Source organism: Marmota flaviventris, chromosome 1 (assembly GCF_047511675.1).
Source record: "Marmota flaviventris isolate mMarFla1 chromosome 1, mMarFla1.hap1, whole genome shotgun sequence".
Lineage (NCBI taxonomy): Eukaryota > Metazoa > Chordata > Mammalia > Rodentia > Sciuridae > Marmota > Marmota flaviventris.
The window spans coordinates 11,740,889-11,768,792 of record NC_092498.1 but is presented as its reverse complement, the minus strand read 5'-3'; the positions used below and the strand labels follow the sequence as shown (position 1 = coordinate 11,768,792).

At 40.2% G+C, this 27,904-nt stretch overlaps 2 protein-coding genes and 1 pseudogene across 2 annotated transcripts; 2 read left to right on the top strand and 1 right to left on the bottom strand.

Moving 5' to 3' along the window:
• The first annotated feature begins 3,045 nt into the window (after nucleotides 1-3,045).
• LOC114099202 (olfactory receptor-like protein OLF3) lies at nucleotides 3,046-3,978 on the top strand. The gene has a single exon (XM_027943466.2). The coding sequence runs from the start codon at nucleotides 3,046-3,048 to the stop codon at nucleotides 3,976-3,978; it is 933 nt and encodes a 310-aa protein (XP_027799267.2).
• Nucleotides 3,979-6,387: 2,409 nt separating this feature from the next.
• Nucleotides 6,388-6,752, bottom strand: LOC114099100 (HIG1 domain family member 1A, mitochondrial pseudogene; annotated as a pseudogene).
• A 15,873-nt stretch (nucleotides 6,753-22,625) lies between these two features.
• On the top strand, nucleotides 22,626-23,564 carry Or6b1 (olfactory receptor family 6 subfamily B member 1). The gene has a single exon (XM_027943468.2). It carries the CDS (start codon nucleotides 22,629-22,631, stop codon nucleotides 23,562-23,564), a length of 936 nt encoding a protein of 311 aa, XP_027799269.2. The 5' UTR covers nucleotides 22,626-22,628.
• The last annotated feature ends 4,340 nt before the right edge of the window (nucleotides 23,565-27,904 follow it).

Below are 27,904 nucleotides of genomic sequence, written 5' to 3'. Positions count from 1 at the left end.
TCTTTTTAAGGTCCGGGACTGACGGGGCACCTTTGCCTCTCTCTGCAGGCCCAGGGCTCATGCAGGGACCCTTCTCCACACAGAGGAATTGTTCTTAGAAAGTGGTTCTAGACCCTCAGTGGGGAGAGGATGCCCTTGCCATAGGGTTCAGCCCAAGCCAGGGAGAAGGCAGGAGGAGTCAGGTTTCCCAGGGCACTGCCAGCTAGCCCAGCAGAGGAGCAGAGCAGCCTTCTGGGGTCACCCAAGCAGAACGCACCCATGGAAATCTCCACTCTCCTTCTCAGGGAAGGGGAGAGAGAGGTGCCTTGTATTTCTGCAGACTTCCCTGCACAAGCCTTACCATCCTCACTAAGTGTTTTTGTTTTTGTTTTTTCACACGAGATGATTGTACTTTAATAAAAAATTCTGAGAACTAAAATTTCTAAGATTTGACCCAGGACAAAGTGTCTTTCTTGAAAGAAAGGGAAAGGTGAAAGTCCTGCGAAGTTTGTAGGATGTGATGGTAGAATTGCAAACACAGAGAGCAGGCCAGGGATAAGTATCACCTGGCTAGGAACTGGAGGGAGCACATCCCCCTACCACACTCACATCAGATCATGCCCACGGAGCATCCCAGTGGTCTTCTGGTTGCCTGGACCAAGAGCTCTGCCGGAAGGAATGTGGACATATTGTGAATTGGAGAAGTGCTCACCAAGCGGGAGAAAGTGTTCACCTTGCAAAGTGGGACCCCTGAAAACAGACCTTGTTCCCTGAAGAAATTAAAGTTTGGCATGCTCCTTGCTGTGCCCCAGGGACAAGGAAGCCAAACTTCTACTTTCCAAGTTGAAATGTAGGTTAGAATGTTAGGAGCAGAAGTGACCAGACAGAGGGGGAGGGGAAAGAAAAGGAATCTGGTAAACAGCATAATTGGCCCCTCGAGACCCCCTTCCTAAAGTTTGAGAAACTTACTCTTCCAACTGCACTATCTTCAAATTCCAAACATCCCCAGCCTTGCCATCCTTAGAAGGCACAGATGGCCTTCGCTCTCCAAAGGTGAGTTGAGAATTCTTTTGCCTCTTTGACACTTTTTCAACAACATGAGTCATGAAACTAGTTTCCTGAAATCCATCACTGTCCTGTATTCTTCAAGACTCAGGGTTTGATGGCTTAATGTAATTGTTCTCTAGTGGAAATACATCCACAGAAACTATGTTCTAGATATTTTTATTGGGAAGCCAGAACCCTCTAAGCAATTTAAGGGTTTCCACCCTGTGATGGGCTTGAGTCTTCTAAGGACTCAACTCCAGATTCGAAGCGTTGGTCCCTATCAGCATGGCCTAGAGGCCTTGGCTTTGCTGAAGACAGTAGAAGAAAAAGACTCTCTCAGAGATCAACTATTTTAAGTCCATGCAGAATTTCTGTTTGGAAAACATGCTTTATCTAACATGCTTCCCACAACTGCCCATCTGGAGCTGGTTAGAATATAAAGCACTTTTCTAGCTTATAGGATAGATTGCTTAGTTGGTGCATTTTTTTAAAAAAAAAGATATCTATAAATTTTAAGGTTATTTCCCCTTGTGTACTCACTTACTACTTTTTCTTTTTATTATGACTGCATAACTATATGCTTAAACCTCTGAGAAACTGATATATTAGGCCACTTTCCAGACTTAATACATGTGAAAGTTGATAGACTACAGTTTTAGGAGAATGCCTGTTTCTCCGTGCAATATCAGCCTGATGGAAAGGATCTTTTAAAATGAAAATAGAATGTTTGAGCTGCAGGAAAATGACCCAGTGACACAGATCTTTTATGCTAACTACTTGAAATGAAAATGCAGCTCAGGCACTGTAACTGGGTCCACTTGGTGTTCATAGTCTAAGCGTTCTGGGATAAAGAAGAGATGAGAGGGCAATGCAAAGATGACAAGGAACCAGACAGGAGCTGAGCTGAGGAAGCAAGATCAACACCCAGCAGCGTCCCTCACTTATCCCCAGGTGCACATCTGCCATTTCTTCCTAGGCCTTTGTGCTATCCTTTACAGAAAGGAGAGGAAGCTCAAGAAGAGAAATCAAGCTTGTGTTGAAATAATCCAGTTATTCCATAGATGCACCTGAGCTAAATGGTTTTGAGTCTTATCTGTTTTGGTTGGGAATTTGGGGTTTTCAGTAATATAGGTGAAGGAAAAAGGAAATTTGTATATGGGGATGTTCTGAAATTCTTACTCTTCAAGATTTTGAGACCCCTTGTCTCTCTACTCACTATTTTGAGCAGGAATTGCACTACAATAGACCCAATGCACTACAATAGACCCAAATTCTAGAAAACCTTCCTTAAAAAAGTATTATTAAGTAGAATCCTGGTATGATGAAACACTTCATTAAATTCACCTGTGGGACCTGAGATTTCTTTCAGCAGTTATATGTACTTTCCTTCATGTGATACCTGATTCTTGAAGTTCACCATTTTGAGTTGATTGGTTCAAGCAGGCCATGGTGTGAGGCAGGAGGGGAGGAAGCTCTCCACTTGATACTCTAAAGTAAAAGGGAAAGCCACATAAATAAATTCAAATTTCCTTAAAAACAGAAAGTACAAGATTATTTAAATAGTCATGGTATTATGATGTATTCCACCAAGGAGGGGTGAGTAGGATTGTGTCTGAGATCCCTAGAGGGGAAACCCAGTGAACTATAGAGGCTAAATGGCACTGGACATCATTTAGAACTGAGAAAAATATTCATGTGGACCCCAAACTTTCTCACTGCAAAGATAGAAACCATTCCCTATAATAATTACTAAATTGAACAGAGTCTTAAGTTTAAAACACTTCATTAATGTCCTTCTTAAATTTTCCATTTAAGAGCATATTTTGGGGATAAGTTTTGCTGCAATAAATTGATTTTAAGGATGTGACTTTTTTTTTTCTCCTTGAGTTTTAGCTTTACAGCTGGGTTCTACCATGCTCCTCAGCATGAAAGTGTTCAAGCAGAGTTTGGATGAGCTCTAAGTTCAGAAGGGCAGGCACTCAGTGTGGTCTGCCAACCATCTTTCCAGTCCTGAAGCTAATGGGCCAGAGCATCAACAACCAGACATGGGTCACTGAGTTCATCTTGCTGGGGCTGTCCAGTGATTGGGGCACCCAAGTTTTCCTCTTTGTACTGATCTTGGCCATGTACTTGGTGACCACCGTGGGGAATTCCCTCATTATTCTTCTGATCAGACTGGATAGCAGGCTTCAGACTCCCATGTACTTCTTCCTCAGTGTTCTGTCCCTGGTGGACCTTTGTTATGGAAATAGTGTTGCCCCTCAAATGCTGGCCCACTTGCTCTCAGCCCACAAGTGCATCCCGTTCCACAGCTGTGTGCTCCAGCTCTACACCTCCCTGGCATTGGGTGGTTCTGAGTTCTTCCTGCTGGGAGCCATGGCCTATGACCGCTACGTGGCTGTGTGCCACCCCCTGCACTACACAGTCATCGTGCATGGAGGACTCTGCCTGGGGCTGGTGGCCTGCTGCCTGGTGGCTGGTTTCTCAAATTCACTAATGGAAACCATCATCACCTTCCGACTGCCATTGTGTCACAATGTTATTAACCACTTTGCCTGTGAGACCCTGGCGGTGCTTCGGCTGGCCTGTGTGGACATCTCCTTCAACCAGGTCATGGTGGCCCTTTCAGGATTCCTGGTGATCATGCTTCCCTGTTCCTTGGTTCTCTTCTCCTACGCTCCTATAGTGGCTGCCATTCTGCACATTCGTTCTACCCAGGGACGTCGCAAAGCTTTTGGGACGTGTGCCTCCCACCTCACTGTGGTTTGCATGTGCTTTGGGGCCACCGTCTTCACCTACCTGGGCCCGCGCTCTGCCTCCTCGGTGGAGAAGGAGAAGATGGTCGCTCTGTTCTATGCCGTGGTGGCACCCATGTTGAACCCCTTGATCTACAGCTTGAGGAATAAGGAAGTTATGGCTGCGCTCTGGAAACTTCTAGACAAATTCAGATAAAGGGTCGAGACCTGTGATCCAAATCAAACAAGAGATAAAGTAAACATAGATAGAACTCCCATGCTTACACCAAAAAAGCCTATGATGGTCAGGTCTCTGTGGTCAAAATGTTCACGTGCTGAATGAATTTTCTCACACACCAATTCCTGATTATTTATAGGCCAGTGATCCTTGAGGTGGCCTCTGTTTAGAATGTCTTCTCTTGGGTGTGCCGTCATTTTTGGATGTCTTCTGCCTACTTTTGTTTTTTGTATGTGTCAAAGTCTAAAGTCAGGGCTCTCAAATGTATCCAACAGGCCTGGGCTTTGATGCCTGTTCAGCCTCTCACTGCCTGTGCTGTCTGCACCTCATGGAAGCATTTTTATGGCTGAGTTTTTCTTTTATGTTAAATGGAAAAACAGTGTTTTGCTTCCAGAGTGGTTACAAATGTTAGAGGTAACTGGTCTAAAATGCCCGCCGTGCTCCCCGAGCTGTAAAAGGCACTCACTCCCTTTAGCTACGCCAACCTCTGTCCTCCATTATGAATTAGAAGGTCCTTTACTTTCCCCACTCCTCAGAAGGCTCTGAATTATCAGAAAATTGAAAAATGCACTAATCTTCCTAATGGGTAGCAAATAAGTTTCCTTCTCCTTTGAAATGACTTCCAGAAATCACAGCTGCAATCAATTTGGACATTTTGAGATAGCTTCTGGGGTCTGACCATTCCTGCCAAAGAGGAAAGGAGAATTCTATACTAATTATAACTAAACTGTGTAAACTATGTGACATGTTTACTTTATTTTTTTAAACAATCTTCTAAATGTATTTGTAAAAAATAAACTGCACTGTCCAGACTTCATAAATAATACATTCTTTTTTCTGGCCTTTAAACTGTGATGTAGGTTAAATAAATTTGTGGGGAAAATTACATTATCCAAAGGAATTTATGCTGACTTTAATTTCCATAAAATTGATGTGTGTGTGTGTGTGTGTGTGTGTGTGTTTAGGGTGAAGAAGTGCTAATATTGACCATGAAACAAATAAAATTCTGTATCACTAACTTATCAATAATGTCATTTTAAATAACTTGAAAAAAATAGAGAAACTCCTAGAAGGATATTGTTAATTTTGCAGAAGATGAGGGGAAACTTTGATCTGATCTCACCAACCTACATAACTATGCCTTCTTCTTCTTCCCTTCTTTCTCCTTCTCCTTCTCCTTCCTTGTATTAGCAGTACTGAAGAGTAAACCCAGGGTCTCACACATGCTGGGCAAGTGCTGTACCACTGAGCTACTCTACAGCACTTTTTATTTTATTTTTTGAGACAGGATTTTGTACATTTCCCAGGCTGATCTCGAATTTACCAACCCTTCTGCCTCAGCTTCCCAAGAAGCTGGGATTACAGGCATGCACCACCATGCCCAGCCTAGGCCTTCTTTTAATGCTTAATTTCTTCAAGGGATAGTTGTCAAGCTTCCTCATTTATTCTTTCTTTATGTGTTCATTTACTTTCATAACAATACAAAGTTCAGGTAGGACAAGGGGATTTTACAAGTGCACTAACACATCCTGTAATTTATCAAAGGTTGTGTATAATGTCTGAGCCGACAAGCTTGCTTATAAACCATCAATTGCTTCCATTTTAGGTAGTTTGTTTAATTTACCACTTTCAATTCTTACAGAGAAAATAAACATAATACACACATTTAAAAAGTGTTCCTCATTTACCTTTGTATTAGCGCTTAGATACACATTTTTAGTTCAAGATGACATTAAAAATTATTCTAATACAACGACAACAAACTATAATTATGCAACTATAAAAGAGCTAATGTGGAATCCATCATTAAGTCATTCTCATGTTTGCAAGGGTGATTCTGAAATGAATACTACTTCTATGCAGTTCTGTTGTAAGCTTTCCAGGTATGGTTTAAACTCTCTCTCTCTCTCTCTCTCTCTCTCAGTTGTGGGAAGATTTATAAGTTATACTTCATGCACTTTTATGAGAGAGTTTTTCAAGAGCCAACCAACACTAAAAAACTGAATTTCTTAAACCAGTTCATGAGGTAAGAAGGAAAAAAGTTAAATTAACTGGGTTAAACAGGATTCCTACCCAACATCCAAAGCATGTGTGTGATATTCTATAGCAAATTGGGAGTACTCAGTACTGGTTGCTATCTTCTTTCGAAGTAACTTCTGTCATAAGCATTAAGAAGGTGAGTGTTGTAATGCTATCAAGCATATGTGGGTGACTTATTTCTTTTGTGTTAATTTGACTTCCCTGAATAACCTAGTCGGTGAATTAATCACAATTCACAGTGAATTTGGTCACCAGGCAAATCAAGCCTGCAAGAAAAAAAGCCATTATTGAAAATACTACTCAAATGATTTACTTTTGACATAAACATATAACCTCAATATGAGATATCTAACAAAAACAAGCACTTCCAACGAGACCACAACAGCATCTCTTCTTCCAAGGTTTAGGTTTTCCCCAGAATTCCTGACACATGGAATAGCCGATACGGAGAGTCATTGCTCCTACACTAAAGCCTTGGGCTGCCACAGGCATGTCCATCAGGTGAGTGGTCATTTTTGTATCTCCCTGTTCTTCAATTTGTATAATCCACATGCAACAACTGCAAGACCTGCCATTCCAAAAGGTACGAATGGTGCCTATTTAGCTTTTCAGATAAGTTTAGATCCCTGTTCTTCATCATATGAAGAAAGAGAAACATCTGTGTTGGTTGATGTGGTGACTGCTTGAAAAACTTCTGAAAGCAACAAAACCATTCACCACTGGACCAGCTTCTTCTCATTTATTCTTTCTTTTTTTTTTTTTTTTGTATCAGGGATTGAACTCAGGGGCACTCAACCACTGAGCCACATCCCCACCCCTATTTTGTATTTTATTTAGAGACAGGTCTCACTGAGTTGCTTAGTGCCTCACTTTTGAAGCTGGCTTTGAATGCTCCTGCCTCAGCCTCCCAAGCAGCTGGGATTACAGACATGCACCACCACGCCTGACTCATTTATTCTTAATAGTCTCCTACTTTTCAACATCAGTATCCTATAGAAATAAAGCTAATGTGAAAAGATATTTAAAAATTTAATTCCTACCTAAAATTATATATATATATATATATATATATATATATATATATATATATATGTGTGTGTGTGTGTGTGTGTGTGTGTGTTCACTATCTATGCCTCTCTCCAATGGGAAAAAAATCTCTAGCAATTGCTTTCAAATTTGTTGGAATATCTCTTGGCACATTAGACATGATCTTTGGAGAACAAAAATTTCATATTTTGTATCTTTTAAGCCTGTTGCCCAACAAAGTACATTGTTTATAATAGTGAATCTATAAACATTACTGAGTAAAAGAATAAGAGAACTGATTTTTATTGGCCAAACACTTTTCTTTCATATGATAATTACATGATATAAAATTATTCCAAATTTTAAAAGCTAGGTAAAATTTCTTTCTGCTTTCTTAATTAAACTTTTATAGGTACTATGTAAATACATTCTAAGATATTATTTGAGGCACTATTATGCCATATAGAAATTGCTATTACTATTGGATTTAAAATTGCCATTGAAATCTAATAAAAAATGAAATGGTAAAATTATTTTTTAAAAAATCTAAATTCTGTGCACCAGGAAGAAAGAACTAACACTTGGAAGCAATGCTTTTGGAACAGTGAAAAAAAAAATCATTCTGGGTCTTTGTAGTTTTCTCTATTGTGCAATAATATATAAATAAATCACATGTTTTTGTTTTCTAGCTTCACCATTTTATTTTACCATCAATTCAACAGCATGCCTGGAAGAGATAAATGGATGGAGGGTTCAAGATGAGGCTGTAGAGTCGGGCAGGGTCCCAAATTGTAGGAGCCTAAGATCATGGTAGGAATTTAGGATTTTATGCTAAAGGCAATGGGACACCATTAAAACTTTTTAAGTCAAAGGAAACAGTTATATTCAGACTTTTCATTTGAAAATCAAATGTATTATGGCTGGTATATGGAGAAAAAAATTGGTGATGAAGATGGTGTTGGAAAATAAGGATATTATTGTAATAATAATTCATTAAAGAGTAGTAGAGAATTGGACTGTGGTATGTCTAGCAGGGGAGGGAGAAAGTTAGACAAATATGAAAAAGATAGAAAAAGTAAGTGATGTTTAGGTAATTGGACTGAGAAAGGGAAGTAAAGAAGAAAGATAATCAAGAATGTCAGTTTTCAGTCATGAGCAATTTAATGAGTGGTGACATATTCATTTTCTGCGGGACTCTTCAGTTTCCTTGAAAGTCTAGTGCGGCCGCTCTCTTCACAGGGCCCTCTTATCATGCTTGCTTCCTCCCTCCACTTTGCAAACTTGCAGCAGACAGTCTGTCTTGGCTTAGACCCATTCCCCAAGGAGGTTTCCTTCAGCCTTGACCCACTCCACTGCTATGCACGGGTCCTCCAATATGGTAACAAATGGTTTCTTCAACTCTTCCTTAAATGAGAGCAATTTTAGACCTTTAAACATTATGTGTGCCCTAAATGAGTGTGATATCCTGAATTAAATATATGAGTCAATATTAGTTCAGACCAGTAGATGGCATCTCACTTTTTTAAGAAGCAAGTTTCCTTTAAAATGCAGAATAATTGAGGCCCTCCTACAGTTTTTCATCATGGAAATTGTGTATAACATGGCTGGGGTTGTGGCATTTGCCTAGCATGAGTGAGGCATTGGGTTCAATCCTCAGCACCACATAAAAATAAAATAAAGGTATTGTGTCCACCTACAACTAAAAAAATAAATATTTTAAAAAAGTATAACATGAAATTTGTCATTTTAGCCATTTTTAAGTGTATGATTTAGTGAATCAATTGTATTTGAAATGTTGTGTGACAATCACTACTATTTCCAAAATTTTTATCACCTAATTTTGTATTTAATTGATTTTCTAAGACTTGTATCTTATACTCTTATACAAAGTCTTTACAACTGGACCACTGAACTCTGTCTGTTTTAAAGGAAGGTATTTCCATTTAGCTCTTCTACATGTTTTACCAACCTGCAAAGATTATTTTGTCTTGATTCTTCAGCTTACTTCAACTTACTGTATTAGTTTAATCTTTCCATTTCATAGGTATAATAAGCATGAGAAAGGAAGAGCAAATAGTGCGTGTCCAATATATATCACTTTGCAGTTATATATAAATCTACTTCATGCTTGATTAAAAACTATTATTAAACAGATTTTGTATATTTTTATGTACTTTATAATTTTCATTTTAATTTATTTATATTTTTGGTAACAGGGATTGCATCCGGAGTACTTAACTACTGAGCCATGTCCCCAGCCTGTTTTTTTTTTTTTTTTAATTTTTAAGATTTTGAGACAGAGCCTCACTAAGTTGCAGAGGCTGGCTTCAAACTTGCAATCCTCCTACTTCAATCTTCTGAGCAGCTGGAGTTACAGGCATGTGCCACGAGCCCTGCTTACTGTACGTTAAAACAAATTATTTGCATATGTCAAATCATTTTATCTAGGAGAATATAATAAGACATTTTCAAATACCTTTTCAATTGTTGTTTCCTAGTCCTTGATGTTGTTACATTTAAGTGTGTGAAATTTACATAAGAACAATTCTTGAAGCTCTGACATGTCCAATAATGGAATTCTGACATGTCCAGAATTCCAGTCTATTCTTATATGCCCTATCCCCAAATCCTGAGAATCCTCTGGGATGTTGGTATAGAATTTGAATGCCTTTGGCTTGGATTAGTTCTAGATTCTCCAGAACTCCTGCAAGGATAGAAGTTAAGTGAGATAAAAGAAAAATAATCTTATGTATCATGACCAAGGCCTATGCCCAGTGAAATTCCTCCAGGCTCACTTTTCAGTAACATCTGTTTCTAAAAACCATATTCATAAAAGCAGGGGAGCAAAATGTCCAAGTTGCATCTTTTACACTAGAAACTCCATATGTGCATTGAGAGGTAGGATAAGGAGAGAGAAAAAAAGAAGGAGGGAAAGACTGGTAAATTGTCAAGTACATTAGTATAGACCACTTTAATTAGAGCAAAATCATTTACCAAAAAAAGAAAGAATAAAAGAAAAAGAAAGAAATGGTTTTCAGGAAAATCAAAAAGTAGGCCTGAGTATTTGTTTCTGTGGCTCTGAGTGTCCAAGGCAAAGTCTCTCTGACATTCTCAAACCCTTAACGGCTGGTCTTCCCAGAGTTACTGTGAACTTCTAGAAAGCAATATATGCTATTGCCACATTCTGAACTCTCAGCATATCTGTTTAGGCCTAGGAATTTTGAGTTCCCCCTTCCCATTAAAAGCCATATGCAATGTCAGTGTCTTCATAGTCTTTATCTATGCTTTCCTGAATTGCAACTCTCAGACCCCCAATAAAACTATTTTGCTTTTAGTTTCTGGGTTTGAATCAATGTCCCAATAAAAACCACCTGTAAATGTTTTTGGACCCCCAAAATCCTTTTAGTATCAACATGCCCACCTGTCAATATAGGAAATAAAGTAAATATGACATTAGTGAAATTCATCTGGTTTCCAGTGAGTATTAATAGCAGGTTACTAATGTTCACAAACAGTGCTTAATAATTCATCATAGAGTTTTGCCATGGTAAGTCTGTGTTTGCAGATTCATGCTCCTAGTTTTGAAAATTTAAGGGAGAAAAAACTACATTTTTTGGCCTTTATATTTATGGTACAAATTTTTCTTTCTATGATTCCACATAGGTTGAAAATGGGTTATGAACTCCCATTTTTACCCCAAATACAAATTGCAGAATCACATCGGTTACACATTCACATTTTTACATAATGCCACACTTGAATCAAATGTATGAAGGATGATATGTCATGAGCTTTGTAATGTTTTGAACAACCAATAAAAAAAAAAAAAGAAAATGGGGCTATAAAATTGCATACAATAGTTTTTCCAGAATCCTCCAATAAAATTGAGGACCTGGGAGAAAACAATTTATGATAACTTGTGTGTGTGTGTGTGTGTGTGTGTGTGCGCGCGTGCGTGTGTGAGGTATGTGTGTTAAAAAGAAATTATTTTCTTGCATTTCTTTTTCTTTGCACTATATGAAATTCATTTCCTTTGAAGGATAGATAAATTTTACATTTTGTCTCATGGCCATCCTTATATTAAGATGAGATTGTTTTCCACAAAAACAGTCAGTACTAATCTTTTCCTGTTCCTTTACTTCAGATATTATTATTTTACAAATTTTTTACCTTGTCGTATGTGAAGTCATCCTTGCTTGAATATTGAGATCTGTCATGTTTGCAGCTCCATGTCTAATCTCTGTATCCATACAAGGTCACATGTCCATAATCTTAAATAGATTTTCTCATAATGTTCAAGATTGGTTGAAAATAGGTAGGTATTGATCTTATTGGTTTCCTTCGAGGTTTTTTTCTGTTTTTACTTCTCATTAACCTGTTTGCAATGAAACAAGTAGAATTTTTTAACCATTCATATTGTGGAAAACAATTTCATGGAAAATACTTCAACTTCAGGAACAGATAGTATCCTAAGAATAAGCAGTAAGCCACCCTTCCAGCCCTGTCTCAAGTAACCACTCCTATATTCAAAGATAAACCAAAGGAAGGAAATATTTTCACCAATATTAGAACTGGAAAATATTTCCAACCACAAAATTTGAAGAATTCATGCCAGAATTGGCAAATAATATCAAACTAAAGGACAATGTCAAGGCAGACACAAAAATTCTTTCTAAAATAGGAATGTCATGATAAAACAAGTAGAAACAATTCTGGAAAACCAACCCATTTTTCCCTAGTTTAGAGAAAAAACTGGAGGTTTGGGAAAGCCATGGTTGAAATGACATCTATGTCACTGGGAATCATTTCTTTCCAGCACAGATCTACAGTGTTTGAAAGCCAAGGAAAGGCTAGGAGATAAATGGTTACTTATTTTATTAGTGTTGTTGCCTACTTAAAGAAGAAGCTCATTTTGATGCGGGAAAATCCTTTCACACTTGTTGAGGGCAAAATTCACAGTCACTGTGCACCATGGAAGAGACTAGGATCAGTTGTGGCAGCAGACTTCATTTTTAATAGTGTGAGTGAAAAGCTGTGGATGTTCATCAACAGGGAAACACGAAGCAGTTCTCTTCAGATGTGGGTGTTCTCGCCCTGAGGAATCACTTATGTGCAGGTAACAGTACCAAAGTTGATCTTATCTCATGACATCAGCTTAACAACAATGACTCTCTAACCCAGTGCTGTTCCAGTATTCAGTCACCTGCTTGACAACTTCACTTTCATTTCCACACATGCAAACACAAACTACTTTGAATCCCCCACCAAAATATTCTTCTGAAGTTCACTCAATATATGGTGTTGCTACTCTTCCATTCCCTTGTCTCCTGTTTTCTTACAATGCATATCCAGTCCATAGGCAATCCATCTTATTAGCTCGATGAGAATTCAAAATACATATTGACTTTAGGACTTTGGATCTTGCTACAGTGGAGCTTTTCATATCAGACAGTCACTCCCACTGAAGAAAACTTGAAAACCTAGCTATAAATGTGAAAAGGAATACCTTACTGAAAGAATTAGAGAGTTTTCTAGGCAAAAATTCAAAATTCAACATTGTAAAGAGAAGGAAGAGCAAACACACGAGCCCACCATTCAGCTGACCTTCATTCTCGAGGCTTTTTCAACTTTTATGGTGGTCAAGAGACTGAACATGAAGGGAAATTACAGTCACCTCACAGCTGAGACTACTCTAGTTACATTTCAGAGCCATCAAGGAATGTCCCTCCCATCTGTCAGGTGGGATTTCTGGACCACTATTCTCTAGGAGTAAGGATGAGTAGCAAAAGAAAAACCACCCATATTCCAGTAAGCTCATCTGAAGTGATTTGTCCCTAAGATTATTGCCTACTAGAAGCTAAATAAATCCTCTCTTGAGGAAGGTAATGTCAAGCTTCACATCATCCCTATAATTTTTCATATACATTGTCCAACATTCAATAAAAATGATCTGTCTTAGAAGATAAGACAAAAATTCTGAAACTGAGGGGAAAAACCTAATGGCAAAATTAATCCCAGGGAAATATAGATATTGATGCTATCAGACACAAATTTAAAATAACTGAATAAGGCAAGATGTGGTGGCACACACCTGTATCCCAGGTATTCAGGAGGCTGAGAGAAGAGGATCACAAGTTTGAGGTCAGTTTGGGTAACTTAGTGAGATCCTGTCTTTTTTTTTTTTTTTAAAGGACAGGGTATGGGGAAGGGAATAAGTATGTGGCTCAGTGACAGAGTACCCCTGGGTTCAATCCCCAATATCCCCCCCCCCACACACAAATTAACATGTTTAATATTTAAGGATACTCCTTTTTGTACAGTACCAAAAAGAACTGAATGGGCCAGGCATGGTGGCTCATACCTATAATCCCAATGGCTCAGGAGACTGAGGAAGGAGGGTCGCAAGTTCAAAGCCAGCTGCAACAACTTAGCAAGCTTTTCAGCAATGCATGAAGATCCTGTTTCCAAATAAAAAGTAAAACAGGCTGGGGATATTTCTCAGTGGTTAAGCAACCCTGGGTTCAATCCCTGGTACAAAAAAAAAATCAACTTAGATGAAAAGTTAAATTCCTTAAGGTGAAAAGCTACCAAAGCCCACATATGGAAAAACTTTAAAAACCCTGAACCATGAGAAAAGTTTAATATAAGTAAAAAAATCCTCCCATGAGGAGAAACCCAGGTCAAGATAGTTCTACTAATAAATTCCATCAAATATACAAGAATGATAGGCTACTAGTTGTACACAAATTCTCCTAGAAGATAGAAAACAACAGATTGCTCACCACATTATTTTATGAATTCTTATTTACCTTGATAGTAAAACCAAAGATATTGCAAGAAAAAAATCATAAACTAATAACCTTCACAAATAGACACAAACAGCTAATAAAATATTAGCAAATCTGGTCCATCAATATACCAAACATACTGAGGAAAATTTATTTAAAAACTCAAGGTTGGTTCAACATTCAAAGTCAATTAAATCAATGTGTTTCATTTATTAACAGACTGAAATGAAAATCTGATTGATCATCCTAAGGCAACAAATATAACTCAACATAACTCATTACAAATATGTTTAAACATAACCCTTAACCAATAAGCAATATCTACAAATAACTTCCAGGTAACATTACCCTTAATGGTGAAAGACAGAAAAATTCCCTTCTAACACTAAAGACATGACCTTTGTATGTATGCTCACAATTTTTCTTCAACTGAATGTTGTAGCAAAGTAATAAGATAAGAAAAATAAATAAATAAAAACACTGTATATAAGAAATAAATAAAAATTATTTTATCTCTCAGGCCACATTATTATAGACATAAAAAATAACAAAGAATCTACAATAATGCTTCTAGAACTAAAAAGGGAGTTTTGCAAGGTCACAAGTTGACAAAACTAATATGTATACATACATATATATGTGTATATAATATATATTTATACACACCACACACACACACACACAGAGAGAGAGAGAGAGAGAGAGAGAGAGAGAGAGAGAGGGAACACTGGTACTAGTGGAACATTGCCAATGTTAGAGAAGTAGGAAATTCCAAGTTTCAATATTTTATTGAAGCTCCCTTCAATAAAGAATTATATGACAAGAAAAGTCACAATTAACTTTTGCAGAACTATGGAATCTAGTATGATTTACAATATTCAGGAGAAAGATGAATGAAGGTAGAAGCTGCTGCATTGCAATAAGAATGTCTGTGGCATTTAAATTATCCACCTATTATGCCTCATTTAACAGACTGGTGGCAACTTTTACAGATTACCAGGACTGCTATGAAACTGGGGTAGCATGAAGGACCCTTCATTTTGATTCTTGCAATCATGCCAGAAAGATTTCAGACACATTACTCATAATAACAGGTGTGAGTTTATAAGAGGGGAAAACGTTTTAGTCAGCTTTTGTGTTACTGTGACCAAAAGACCCCACAAGAACAGCATAGAGATGGAAAGTTTATTTGGGGCTCACGGTTTCAAAAGTCACAGTTCATATACAGCTGACTCCACAGCTCTGGGCCTGAAGTGATATAGAACATCATCGTGCAAGGACATGGTGAAAAAAAGTAGCTCAGGACATGGCAATAAGAAGCTGAGAGGGTTCTGCTTACCAGGCACAAAATATAAACCCCAAAGGCACACTCCCAGTGACCCACTGTCTGCCACCGACCACCTGCCTATAGGTACCACCCAGTTAATCCACATCAGTGGGCTCACGCACTAATTAGGATAGTAACCCAATCACTTACCTCTAAACTTTCTGCCATTGTTTTACCTGTGAATTTTTTGATGAAAACCTCATATCGAAACCATATCAGATAAGAAAGGAAAATAAAACACTGTCAAAGGACAGAGAGAAAAAGATCAGAGAGAAGAATGATACACCCCTCCTGCCTTCCAGTTCTATTGGGGGTCCCTGGGAATTTTCCAGAGTCTAGTTCAAGTCCACTTCTGATTTCTGACTGACAGCGTAGGAACTACAGAGACTGCCTCAAAGTCATTGTGTGGTGATCAGAGTTAGAGATTTTAAGGAAATCGTACATTCCTGCTTTTGCCTCAATTTTCTGCCCTCTTAATTGGTTTATTATTCTTTGAATAACCCCCATCAAGATTTCTTTGTGAAAGTTTTGATGTTTTCATTGCAAGAGAGATTCAGGGTTGGGAGAAGTTTGATAATAAGGGAGGTTCTAGGCCACCTGGTAGGGCACGACATGATCTTGAAACAATAGTTTATTTATTTTTTCTTTTTTTAAGGGATTGTAACTATGACTTGGGGAGGTTTCAACATACCCAGCCCCCATCTTCCAAGTGCTTCTTTGTCAGATAAGGCTCCCTGCGGTTTTCAGTCACCCTTCACTACCTTCCCTGCTCACCCATAAATGGCTGACTAGCTACCTAAGGGCAACTGTCAAAATGATAGCCCCACACTTCTGGGCCAGGTTACTAGTGTGAGGAAGAGCAATAGGAACCTTCTCAAAGGCAATGGGTTAACAGTTTCAATTTATCTATAAACCAACTAAAAAAGTGGTGGCACAGAACTTACCTTTGTTTTGCTTGGCTGGGGGTCTTACTAAACAGATAGGATTGACAGATAGTAAAACAGAGGCAGGAAGTTAAGGCAAGGGACACCCCCATCCCCCCCCCAAAAAAGGCTTCTCTAAATGTACTGGCTACTCCATGAAGTTAATCTGTACAAACATACCAAACATTCCAGTCAACTCTTTTGTCCCAGGGAGACAGGGAGAGGGAAAGAAGACTGACCTGAATGAAAGCTACAAACTCAACAACTAGAGGGGCACAACCAATTAGAAGTCACAGGACCAACCAGTAGTCTTGGCGACTTTCCAATTCTTAATTAGCATAGATGTTGACCAATAGCCTTTGCAGCACTTTTCCTACACCTGATTAGCCTAGTTTTTTTTTTTTTTTTTTTTGGTTCCAGGGATTGAACCCAAGGGAACTTAACCACTGAGCCACATCCTCAACCCTTTTATGGATTTTATTTAGAGACAAGGTCTTGCTGAGTTGCTTAGGGTTTCACTAAGTTGCTAAGGCTGGCTTTGAACTCACAATCCTCCTGCCTCAGCCTCTCAAGCCGCTGGGATTATGATTAGCCTATTGGCTTTGAACTCACAATCCTCCTGCCTCAGCCTCTCAAGCCGCTGGGATTATGATTAGCCTGGGATTATGATTAGATTATTGATTGGTGTCCATACCCCGTAGAAATATAAGCCCCTAGACTAGTATACTTAACCCATTATCCGGTCCTCTCTTGCCTGGCAAGAGCTCTGTTTCTTTTGTTCTCACTCAAGTAAATTCTGCTTTTTCACTCTCATTCTCCATTGTCCATGGGTTTCATTCTTAAATTTGCACAAGGCCCCAGAAAGAAGTCACGGGCGGGCAGCTGGGTCCTGCCGCTACACAAAGTGGGCACAACCTACTGAGGAGAGCTGCAACCCAGTTAGATCCCTCTCACTGCTGCTGAAGAATCTTGTCCTGCCTGCTGAGACCACTGCTAATACCAGTGGGCACTCCTCTGCGAACTTCTGCCTCTGCTGAAGTTGCCTGAACCCTGCAGTGAACACAGCAGCAGAGGTGGAAGAATCTGGTTCCTCTCTAACTCCAGTTTCATTACCAGGACTAGGATAGCTTCCCAGGTGGACTTTGGTGAATACATTTGAGGGCAAAAGCATTGGTTGTAGAAGTTTCAGTTGAGAGATAAGAGTTGGGACGAGCAGCAGATAGATCAAAAAGTTGGGAAGGAAGGAGTTGTACAGAAGATATATTGGGGAATAATGACTCTTAAAAACACAGGTGTGTACCAGAAATCCATACACACATCTAAGACTGAAAATCCATATATAAATCCAGGTCTGAGAGCATCCTAAGATTTCACCTCCAGATGACCTTCAGGCTCTACCCAGTACTAAGTCAAAGCCAAAGCAGAGTTGTAAATAGCCCCAGTGTTGAAGCTGTGCCCCATGCAGGATCACATGTCCATCGGTGAATGAATAGATAATGGACCGCAGCACAGTCACATAGGGGAACATCAAGCAGTGATAAAGAATGAATTATTCCTTACAGTTAAAAAACCTGGACATAACACAACAACAGATAGAGGAGAGTTCTGAGAAAAAGAAGAAAAGTGCTCAAGGACTTCAGGAGCTAAGAACAACACAGTGAGCTCACTGGGTCTTCTCATTGCTTTTTGTCCATCCTGGACAGAGATCTGTCAGGCTAGAACCAAGAGTAGACATAGACCAAAAAGCTTTGAGAAAACCTGCATAGCTGAACTCCAGAATGAATGAAAGTGTGTCAGTCCGTCATAGAATGCAATTTGTATCTCTGAAATACTGCCAATCTGTTTAGGATTATTTGCATGAATTTTTTGATTCCTAGAGTTAAAAATCATAATCACAGTAATTCAGGGAGTCCTCTTACAGTAGGTGGGGCTTTCTACCTCTGGAGGAGAAGCGTGATCCCCATTCCTCTGCCACCACACAGGTAATGAGAGCATGGGCAACTACTCTTCGGTGGAAACTCTGTCATTTTTCTCTTAGCCAACAGCACATCACAATAGTTTAAGTCCAAAATTCTGGTTAATATCAAATGTTACCTTTCAGGGGATATCAGAACATTTCTTAGAATCTGGAGATCAATTAAGGCCAGAGATATGAAAGAGCTGGATCCTGTTTCCTTGCTGTGATTTGGTTTTCATACTTCAGTCTTGTAAGAGAAGCTATATTAAAGGTTGCTTGCTCAATTACCACAAGCATAAGTGGCACTTCAGATTAAATTGTTTATAGCTTTCAATATCTCCTTTTACCATTTCATGAAACCATAGTGAACTTGACATCTTTTCTTTGTGGGAGGGCTACTTGACATTTCCGTAGGCCACAGAGAAGTATGTCCCATTATGTGAAATACAAGTTAAGTGGTTCCCAAAGGCAGCTGACAACATAGCAATGAACTCATCATGATAAACTTATTTAGCACACAATTATGGCATAAGCATTGAAAGTGAAAACTTTTATTTTAAACCCTTGCTAAAATGCAGCAATACCAGTCTACTGCAAATGTCAACATCTCCCTGAGAGCACTGATCCTGATTCCCATAAGCCAAAGATAGAATACTAAAAGAAAATCTGGAAATGCAGGTGAAAGTGGAGTAATTTTTTCTTCTCTCCATTTCAAGAAATAATAAATTAAAATGGAGTTCTTTTCAAAGTAAGTGGTCATAAGTGATTTCCCCCTTATGGAATTAATATTATGTAAAACAAATAAGAAGGTCACAATAGGCAAATAAAATTTCCCTTGGATACCACAAGAGACTTGGACTGCCATTGCCAAGGTTCTTTCCTCTTGGGTCTTGGCAGAGGTGTAGGGAAATTCTTGATGCTCTATAAAGCCTTCAGAACCCACAGATCTCACAGTGGGGTGTGCCTAAGACTAGGGCAGCGCTGCCCAGGAAGGTGGCGGGTACTCGGGCCCCAGGGTGCTGGAAGGGGCAGCCCACTGCCAGGTTGGGCACAGGCATGGTCTCAGCGCCCACGGCTGTCGTCTCCCCTGGTGCTGGCCCTCAGTGTGACAGCAGTGTGGTAATCTGGGCCCATTCGCTACTTCCAGGTGTAGGCAGTGGGTTCCTCACATCTATTCAATACTTGAATCATGTTTTTCTACTTCTTCCCACTTTAGAATCAGTGAAGAATTTATTTTCACATTCGACCCGACTAGAGGCTGCTGAGCCGAGGTAAGTGTCCCCTCCAAGAGCATCCTCCTGGGCAGCTCTGTTTCCGACTCCTATGGCACAGTGATATTTAACCCCAGATGCTCCATGCCTCTTCTTTCTATCCACTCTCAATTCCCAGCAATCAGTTTGGATGGTATTCTCCTTTTCTGAAATCTAAGTGCAGTCAGCTCTGCAGCAAGTGGGTGAATAGATTCTTCCTACTACTTCTCAGAGATATCCCATGGTGTTGGATCAGAAATAAGCCCACAACCTGATCCCAGTCTTTAGATCCCTACCATGTTCCCTGATATCCCTGTGCTGCAGACTCTACAACCTCCTGGCCCTTTATTTATGACAGTGATTAAAAATCTGCTGCTGTCTTGGCAAGGAATGAAGGCTATGTGTCTACCACTTTTGAATTACTTGGAAACTACCTTCATAGAGAATCCAGGCAAAATTAGAGGAAACAGTCTATGTAGCTGGCATGTGAGTGGAGTGAAGCTAGATGTTTGATTCTGTATCAGTGGTAAAATCTGCTACGAAGGGTAGCCCGTTTGAATATGCTGTAGTGGAGTAAAACTGTCACGGGTAAAAGGGTCCATAGGTTCCATACTAAAATAATACACTTAAATAGCATCATGCCTCCCACCAGTGCATCATAATTAGTGCCTATCAGGCTTTATTTAGTTCACGAGAAATAAAGAACTATCTCCCTCTCTTTCTCTTTTGCTTCCTCTAGGAACACAAAGTTACTTGTGTGAACAGGTCTGGTTAAATATATTCATTTTTGTTTCTTTATCAAACATCACGAGCTGGAATAATGTTCTTTCTCCTCTTTGTGTGTATCCTTAAGTGTCTGCCATTAAGTGTCTTCCAACTCTTCTACCAATCTCCGGTGGAGTGTCATCCAAACCCACCCTCTCACATTAAACGCAGGGTGCATTGTGAGGTCACTATCATGCTCCTGACAAACATCAGCAATCACTTCTCGTCCTTAGTATGAGATGACTCTGGACCCCTTGCTGTTGTGTGTGTAGGGCCCCCTGATCTGGCCCTTGACAAGCTTTCCTCCCCGCCCCTCCCTGTTCATTCATCAGTTTGCAGCTCACACAGCATTAGGCCATGTGTAGGCGTTGCTTGCCTGAGTGTGCCAGGCTGTTTTGGTGCTCTGTGCCTGTTCCCACTCTGATTCATATGCCCAGAATGCCTCTTCTTGCTTATTTATACCTTAGACCTTATCCCAGGATTATCTCATCTCTAGTGCATTTACCAAACAGTTCCATGTGTTCATTTCCGCTTGGTACATCTGATTGAATACATCCTTCTGTCATATGGTTTTCTTTTTTAATCTTTAATGTTCTGCTCCTATAATGGAATTTTGGTGGATGAGAGAACATTTCCTAAAGTATTACATTTTATATTTAGGTGTAAAAAAGTGGTGGTCCACAATCTGATTTTCCTCATTGACATGTGAGTCACCCTGGTGGTTGAGGGTGTGCCTGTGTGTAATTCCAAGTTTACCACTCTCTACCTTGGAAGTGTTACTTCATATGTCTGTGAAATGAGAATGATTACATCTCATTAATGTTATATTGTGGATTAAATGGGATATTGTATGAAAAGCAAACTTCCTGGCACCTGGTAAATGTTCAATACATGATTATCAGAGGATATTGTAGACTGTTAAAACTAATCAAAACATAGCCCTACCAAATTCTTGTCCATGGCCATTTCTTGAACTATGAGAAAAAATGTCTATAAAAATCCTGTTTCCCTGTCTTAGAAAATGGCAAAACTTCTAGGTAATAAGCCATGTTCTTGAGATTTCCCCTGGCTTCTTTCTCTCCCCCACTTCCACACGCAGACCATCAATTACTGTTAAAGTCTTCGTGTCTAAAACGCACCTAATTCTATCTACTTCTCTGCAACCACCGGAGTCAAGGTCACTGTTGGCTTCTCTCAAGCAGGCTCACTCTTGGCTCTGGGAAGTGCACCTTGAATGACGGCTGTCTTTCCTTAATGAAAGTCATTTCGTGCTTCACTCACCTTCAGACCCTTGTTTGTGTCCTCTTACATTTAGGACACTTATTTAGAGCCTTTATTATGACCTGGAGGACCTTTGCCCGTTCTGGCCCTGCCTACGTTTCCCACCTCTTCCTGGCTCGGTTTCCACTCACCACGGAACAGCAATGGCCTCATTTACTCCACTCTGCAAAGCACTGAGTCCTGAAATCCTTCTCTGCCCAAAAGTCCACAGGGACATTCCAGATCACACTCCCATTATTGTCTGTTTTTTTTTTTAATCTTCATAGAAAATATTTCAGGTTTATTTATTCATTTATATATCTGATTCTCAAAAAAAAAACAAAAAAACCTCCACGCAGAGACACCCATTCTCACCCCCAAGAACCCAAAGCTCCTGATAGCGAGGCCCACGTCTGCCTTGCTCACCACTCTGCTGGGCTCATGGTGGTTACCCTCCTCCCTCCCATTGTCCTGACTCACCATCTTTCCTGCTCTATCTAATATGAGCCCCTTTCATGCTGATTGTAATTTATAGTTTATGTGAAATGTCATTTGTATTTTGATTCACAGAAATATCAGCTGAATTCACTTTAATATCCACATTTGTGAAAGAGGAAACTGGGTCTCAGGGTAAGATTTCAGGGTCACATTGCAATACCTGGGACAGACCTGGGACTAGACTGCAGTCATGTTTATTTCATACTGCAGAGCCCAACTCCTCCCATCTCACCTTCTCTCATGCTTCACAGATGATGACAGCTACTCTCCATCTCCAGCAATGCTAGGAAAAGAAATAGTATGTGAAGGATAAACGAGTTGTAGGGAAGAACTCCCAGAGTTCAGAGCAGGTGGTGGGCCAGGAAGGCTGGTGTATCTCTTGAGACTGGCAGTTGTAACATGGAACACAGAGGTTTGATAGTCACTTGGGTGGTGGTTGTGAAGATAGCCTTGAATTTTAGCTAGAGCTTGGATTTAGACTTATACTGGAACACAATTCCTGTCCTGCTCTCAGTGGGAACTTGATAAGTTACTTAATACCTATCCAAGACACAGTTTCTTATTATTTCTTATTCATCATTAAAATGGATATAATAAAACATGTGAGATTATGTAGTAATTAAATTATGTTTGCATAATATATCCAGTTCATGAGCTAACCTAGAACATGCTATTAATAAATAACTGTTATTGTTATTGATAGTCAGAGAAGGCAATGCTAAAGACTCTAACTGGATCATGGGCTCTGACCAAATGACTCTTTCCTCCAGGAGAGCTAAGCCCTGTGTCCTCAATATGGAGGTGGAGAACCAGACCCGGGTCACCAAGTTCATTCTGGTGGGGTTCCCCGGGAGCTTGAGCATGCGCACAGCAGTGTTCCTGATGTTCCTTGTGGCCTACATTCTGACAGTGACTGAAAATGTGATCATTATTCTGTTGGTGCAACAGAACCGGCCACTGCACAAGCCTATGTACTTCTTTCTGGCCAACCTGTCCTTCCTGGAGACCTGGTACATCTCTGTGACTGTGCCCAAGTTGCTGTTTAGTTTTTGGTCTATGAGCAACAGCATCTCCTTCACGCACTGTATGATACAGCTTTACTTCTTCATTGCGCTCATGTGCACAGAGTGTGTTCTCCTGGCTGCCATGGCCTACGACCGTTACGTGGCCATTTGCCGCCCACTCCACTACCCCACCATCATGAGTCACGGGCTCTGTTTCCAATTGGCTCTTGGTTCCTGGGCCATTGGCTTTGGCATCTCTTTGGCAAAGATCTACTTCATCTTCCGCCTCAGCTTCTGTGGCCCCAATGTCATCAATCACTTCTTCTGTGACATCTCGCCAGTGCTGAACCTCTCCTGCACAGACATGTCCATAGCTGAGTTGGTGGACTTCGTCTTGGCCCTGGTCATCTTCCTCTTCCCACTCTCCATCACTGTCCTGTCCTACGGATGCATTCTGGCCACTGTTGTACGCATGCCCACAGGAAAGCAGAAAGCCTTCTCCACGTGTGCTTCCCACCTTGTGGTGGTCACCATCTTCTATTCTGCCACTATCTTCATGTATGCCCGGCCCCGAGCCATCCATGCCTTCAACATGAACAAAATCATTTCCATCTTCTACGCCATCGTCACCCCCGCTCTAAACCCTTTCATTTATTGCCTAAGAAATCGAGAGGTGAAAGAAGCTCTGAAGAAACTCATCTATTGCCAAGCCACTGGATCTGACTAATTTATTAGGATTGATCAGAAAAAAAGGAAGAGAGATTGCCTGCCCTGCCTGCGGACATCCTTCCCCTTTGAGTGCCTCAGCTGGACATCCATTGGGCAAGCCTGCCATCCCTGTGCCCTCAGCAATCCCAGCCCGGGGTCACATCTGCACATGTGCTCTGTGTTCTGTGGGAAGACACACCATGTAGAGAGCCCGGGGAAAAGAATCACCTTTGCCTGTGACCCAAGTGGAGTTTCTAAGATTGTGAGTAAATCAATAGCTGAGTGAAGTGAGGTGAGGGATGGTGGTGTACGAGTCAGATGTTTCTGGAATGAGCAAACATTAAGAGCTCTGAGGTCAACAGATTTGGTGGTGGCTTCCTTTCCCACCTTTCTCCCTCGCCAGTCCCATCTCCAGGTGCAGGGTGTAAATCATGGCAGAGGGACTAGAGGCTGCTCTTTGAGTCTAAGACTTTTGCCAACACCTACTCACCTGTCTGAAATCCCTTCCTACTTCAGATAGAGGGCTTTCTTTCATCTGTGAGTGATCATACCTTCTACAGATACACTTGGTCTTATATAATTCATATGGTTGCCTTGGTTGAATTTTATATCTCCCTGTAAGATGTTTGACTAACAATGTTCAGCTGTATCCTCTAACAGATGAGCATAAAATAGATGCTAAATAACTGTCATTAAATATATTAATTGCTGGATAAATTTGCTCTCATTGTTTCTTTCTCTCTCTCTCTCTCTCTCTCTCTCTCTCTCTCTCTCTCTCTCTCTCTCTCTCTCTCTTTTCCAGATCCCAGTATTTCTCATTCCTCTTCCTTTTTCTTTCACTTTTTTGTCCTTTATTCTTTCTATATTCATATAAGATACAAGGTAACAGCCCAATTTTAGGATTTGGTAGGGATTTTCTTTCTGTCCCCGTGATTCTCAAATCATTTATTTATCCAGCACTCTACACACATACACAAGACCTTTTTCATCAGACACACGGATGTGCCATCCTTTGTTCACTGTGTTGCCAATGGCAACAGGAGCTCTACTTTAAGCAGCATTCATTATAACATGCCCACATCAACAGGAATGTAATGTTTTATATGAATAGTTTTAAACAGAAGCATGTATTACATTTGCAACATCTTTTATCTAAGTACAAACAACACTTTCAAGAGCAATTTCTCCTTATTTTCAAGTAAGAAGCATAATAGGTAATATTATGTGCTCCATTTTATAAATTGCCAGAACAGATGTTCCAGGATGTAAATCACATATTCCCATAAACAGCAGGGAGCAGAGGTCAAAGCCCAGATCTACTGACTCAGCCTTGGGTCCTCTCTCTCTGGCATGTGGGGTTTCCCAAGAGAAAGACATTACTCTTCAGAATGTGCAAGATAATTGTTGAAGGGATGTAGTTGGAATCACGCATTACTATACCTGGAGCACAGCTAATAAAGTAAAAATACATGAGTGTGAAGCATAGAGTCAAGGAATGAAAAGACACCAAGGTGAAATAGATTCATACCTCACTTTGGAGAACAAATGTACAAAAGAAAATGATGCTTAGAATGGAAATGATTTAATGTTTGCTCCTGGCAAGTATTTTTGTCCCTTAATACCATAAATTAGCAATTATGAATATATTTCCATTTGAAACCCATTTTTTAAAAAGAATTATTTTCTGGAGAATTCAGTAAGTCAAGCCATGATGACACCATCATGTGGGAATATTAAATATGCTCATTAATAACAGGCAAAGACATGTTCTCTAGGGATTAGGAAATAAAGGATAAAGAACTTGGCAAAAATCTGGGTCTTAGGCCCAAATCTTTTTTTATCGAATGACCTTGGAAAAGCCATCTAACTCTCTGAAACACCAAGTGCTTATGCGTAAAATAGCAATAATAATACTTGCTTGACTGACTTATAAGATCAGCTAATGTGACACCAAAGACCTTAACTATTAAATATCTTGGGCAGTGTAAGATCAAAGCAAGCTGCCACTTGGTTAGGGTTTACCTGGGGAAAAAGTTGGGAAGGACATGCTCTCCGACCTTCTAGAGATGCCCCATATACCTGGGCCCCTGATACCTACTCCAGGAAGCTACAAATGTAAGGGATGGTTGTTTCCTTATTATTTCCACAAGTGCCTGGAAAGTGTAGAAGTAGGATTCCTTGGTAAATTCTATTAAGTTGTGTTTCAAAGAATAAATGAGTCAGTAATGCAGCCTTGACCTTCCTGTGAAAGGAACTCCTACATTCATAGAGAGCAGAGGTCCAGATCTGATCTTTGTGGGAATCTACCTCAAGAGAGAGAAGATGATTTATTGCAGTCTAACAGTTCACAAAGGAACAAGCTATTTATAAAGTGTCATACACAAAGTAAACTCAAACTTTTAGACTGGTCTTGCTTAGTTGAGTTTGTGAGGTAACTGTGACCCAAGTCTAATAGTCCATTTTCAAAGTTTACCCAGAGATCAAAAGCCCTGAGGATGTGATTTTTAACACCAAACCTAGTATATACCTTAATTCACTATATTAATTTAGCTAATATTTACTAAGTATCTACAATGCTTCCATAGGGACACAATAATAACAAAATACAAAAACTTGTTTCTGCCCTGAGTAGGAACAGATAGCAGACAATACATTTGTACACACATAATACCTACATACATGTGACTGTAGGTTGAATGGAGGCTCCCAAAAAGGTATGTTTATATCCTCAATCTGGAATTTGTGATCATGAAACTTATTTGGGAGAAGGGTGTTTGAAATATAATAAAGTTAAGAATCTCACAATAAAACTCTTCTGGGTCTTCTGGTTGGGGCAGTCCCCAAGTCCAATGACAAGTACCTTATATGAGAGAGAAGAGGAGGAGACAGAGGACACAGCCATGTGAAGATGTAAGTTGAGCTGGGGTTAAGCATCCACACACCAAGGGATGCCTAGAGCCATCCCTTCCAGAAGCTGGAGACACAAGTAAGGGTTCTCCCCTAGTGCATTTAACTCAGCCCTGTTGACATTTTGACTTCAGATCTCTGGCCTCCAGAATTGTAAGAAGATAGTTTCTTGTTTTAAGCCACCAATATTGTGGTAACGTTTTACAGAAGCCACAGGATATGAATGGATAGAGCAGTTCAGGTGGCCATAATAATTATGTGAATAATTATGTGGGGAATGTGAAAGGATAATAGGAAATACCGAAGGAGATTTGAAGATGGTTGCAGAAGCTCTGGCAGAGGAAGTGGCATTGGAGTGAGAGTGAGGGAGGAAAACACATGATTACTTGGACAACAAACACTCCAGGCAGAAGAAACAGTAAGTGCAAATGTGGGATCACAGTCATGTGTCTGAGGGACTCTGAGGATACCATGAGGCCGGAACAGTGAGCAAGTGTAGTAATTGGAGGGAAGGTGAGAGACAAAGGAGGCCAGGCTGGGTGGAACTCTGCAGTCCAGGGTCAGCTTTTGGTTTTAGTCAGCTTTGGCTTGCTGTGACCAAAATCCCAACAAGAACAACTTAGAGGAGGGAAAGTTTATTTGGGGTTCACAGTTTCAGAAGTCTCAGTACATAGAAGGCTGATCCTATTGCACTGGGCCCACATTGAGGCAGCACATCACAGGGGAAAGGCACAGTGGAGGAAGCAGAGAAAGAGAAAGAGGGGGTGAGGAAGTGGCCTCGGAAATAACAACCCTTCCAGGTCCGATCCTCAGTGATTCACCTCCTGCAGCCATGCCCCATCTGCCTACAGTTACCACCCAGTCATTCAAATTAAGATGGACTGGTTAGGTAATTGTTCTGACAATCTAATGCCTTTACCTTTGAATGTTTGTGCATTAACAGAAGCTTACGGGAGACACCTCGCAGCCAAACCATAATATTCCATCCCAGGCCCCCAGAAACTCACATCCATCTTACAGTACAACATGCATTTAGACCATCTCCAAAAGTTCCACATTTTAAACAGTTTCAGCATTTCCCCAAAGTCTACATTTAAGTCTCCCCTAAGACTTAAGGCAAACTCTTAATGTGAGCCCCTGTAAAAATCAAAAGCAAGTTACATATATCCAATAGACAGTGGCACAGAGTAAACATTCCAAAAGGGAGGAATAGGGGCATGGAAAGAAGGGATGGGACCAAAGCAGCACTGGAACCCAGCCAGGCAAACAGGTCTGGTAGGTCCATGCACAGCACCTAGGGCATATGTGGTGGTGACACGTTCTTTCCTAAGGGCTTGAGCAGCTGATCCTTTTGACTTTGCTGGTTGCAGAGCACATGGACTCTCTTCAGCCTGGCTCTCTGCAGCCAGCAACCTTTCTCAGCAGGCAGTTTACTTTATTGCCATCTCTTAA

Excerpts from the sequence above, each read along its gene's own strand:
- LOC114099202 (XM_027943466.2), top strand. The coding sequence starts at position 3,046 with ATGGGCCAGAGCATCAACAACCAGACATGGGTCACTGAGTTCATCTTG.
- Or6b1 (XM_027943468.2), top strand. The coding sequence starts at position 22,629 with ATGGAGGTGGAGAACCAGACCCGGGTCACCAAGTTCATTCTGGTGGGG.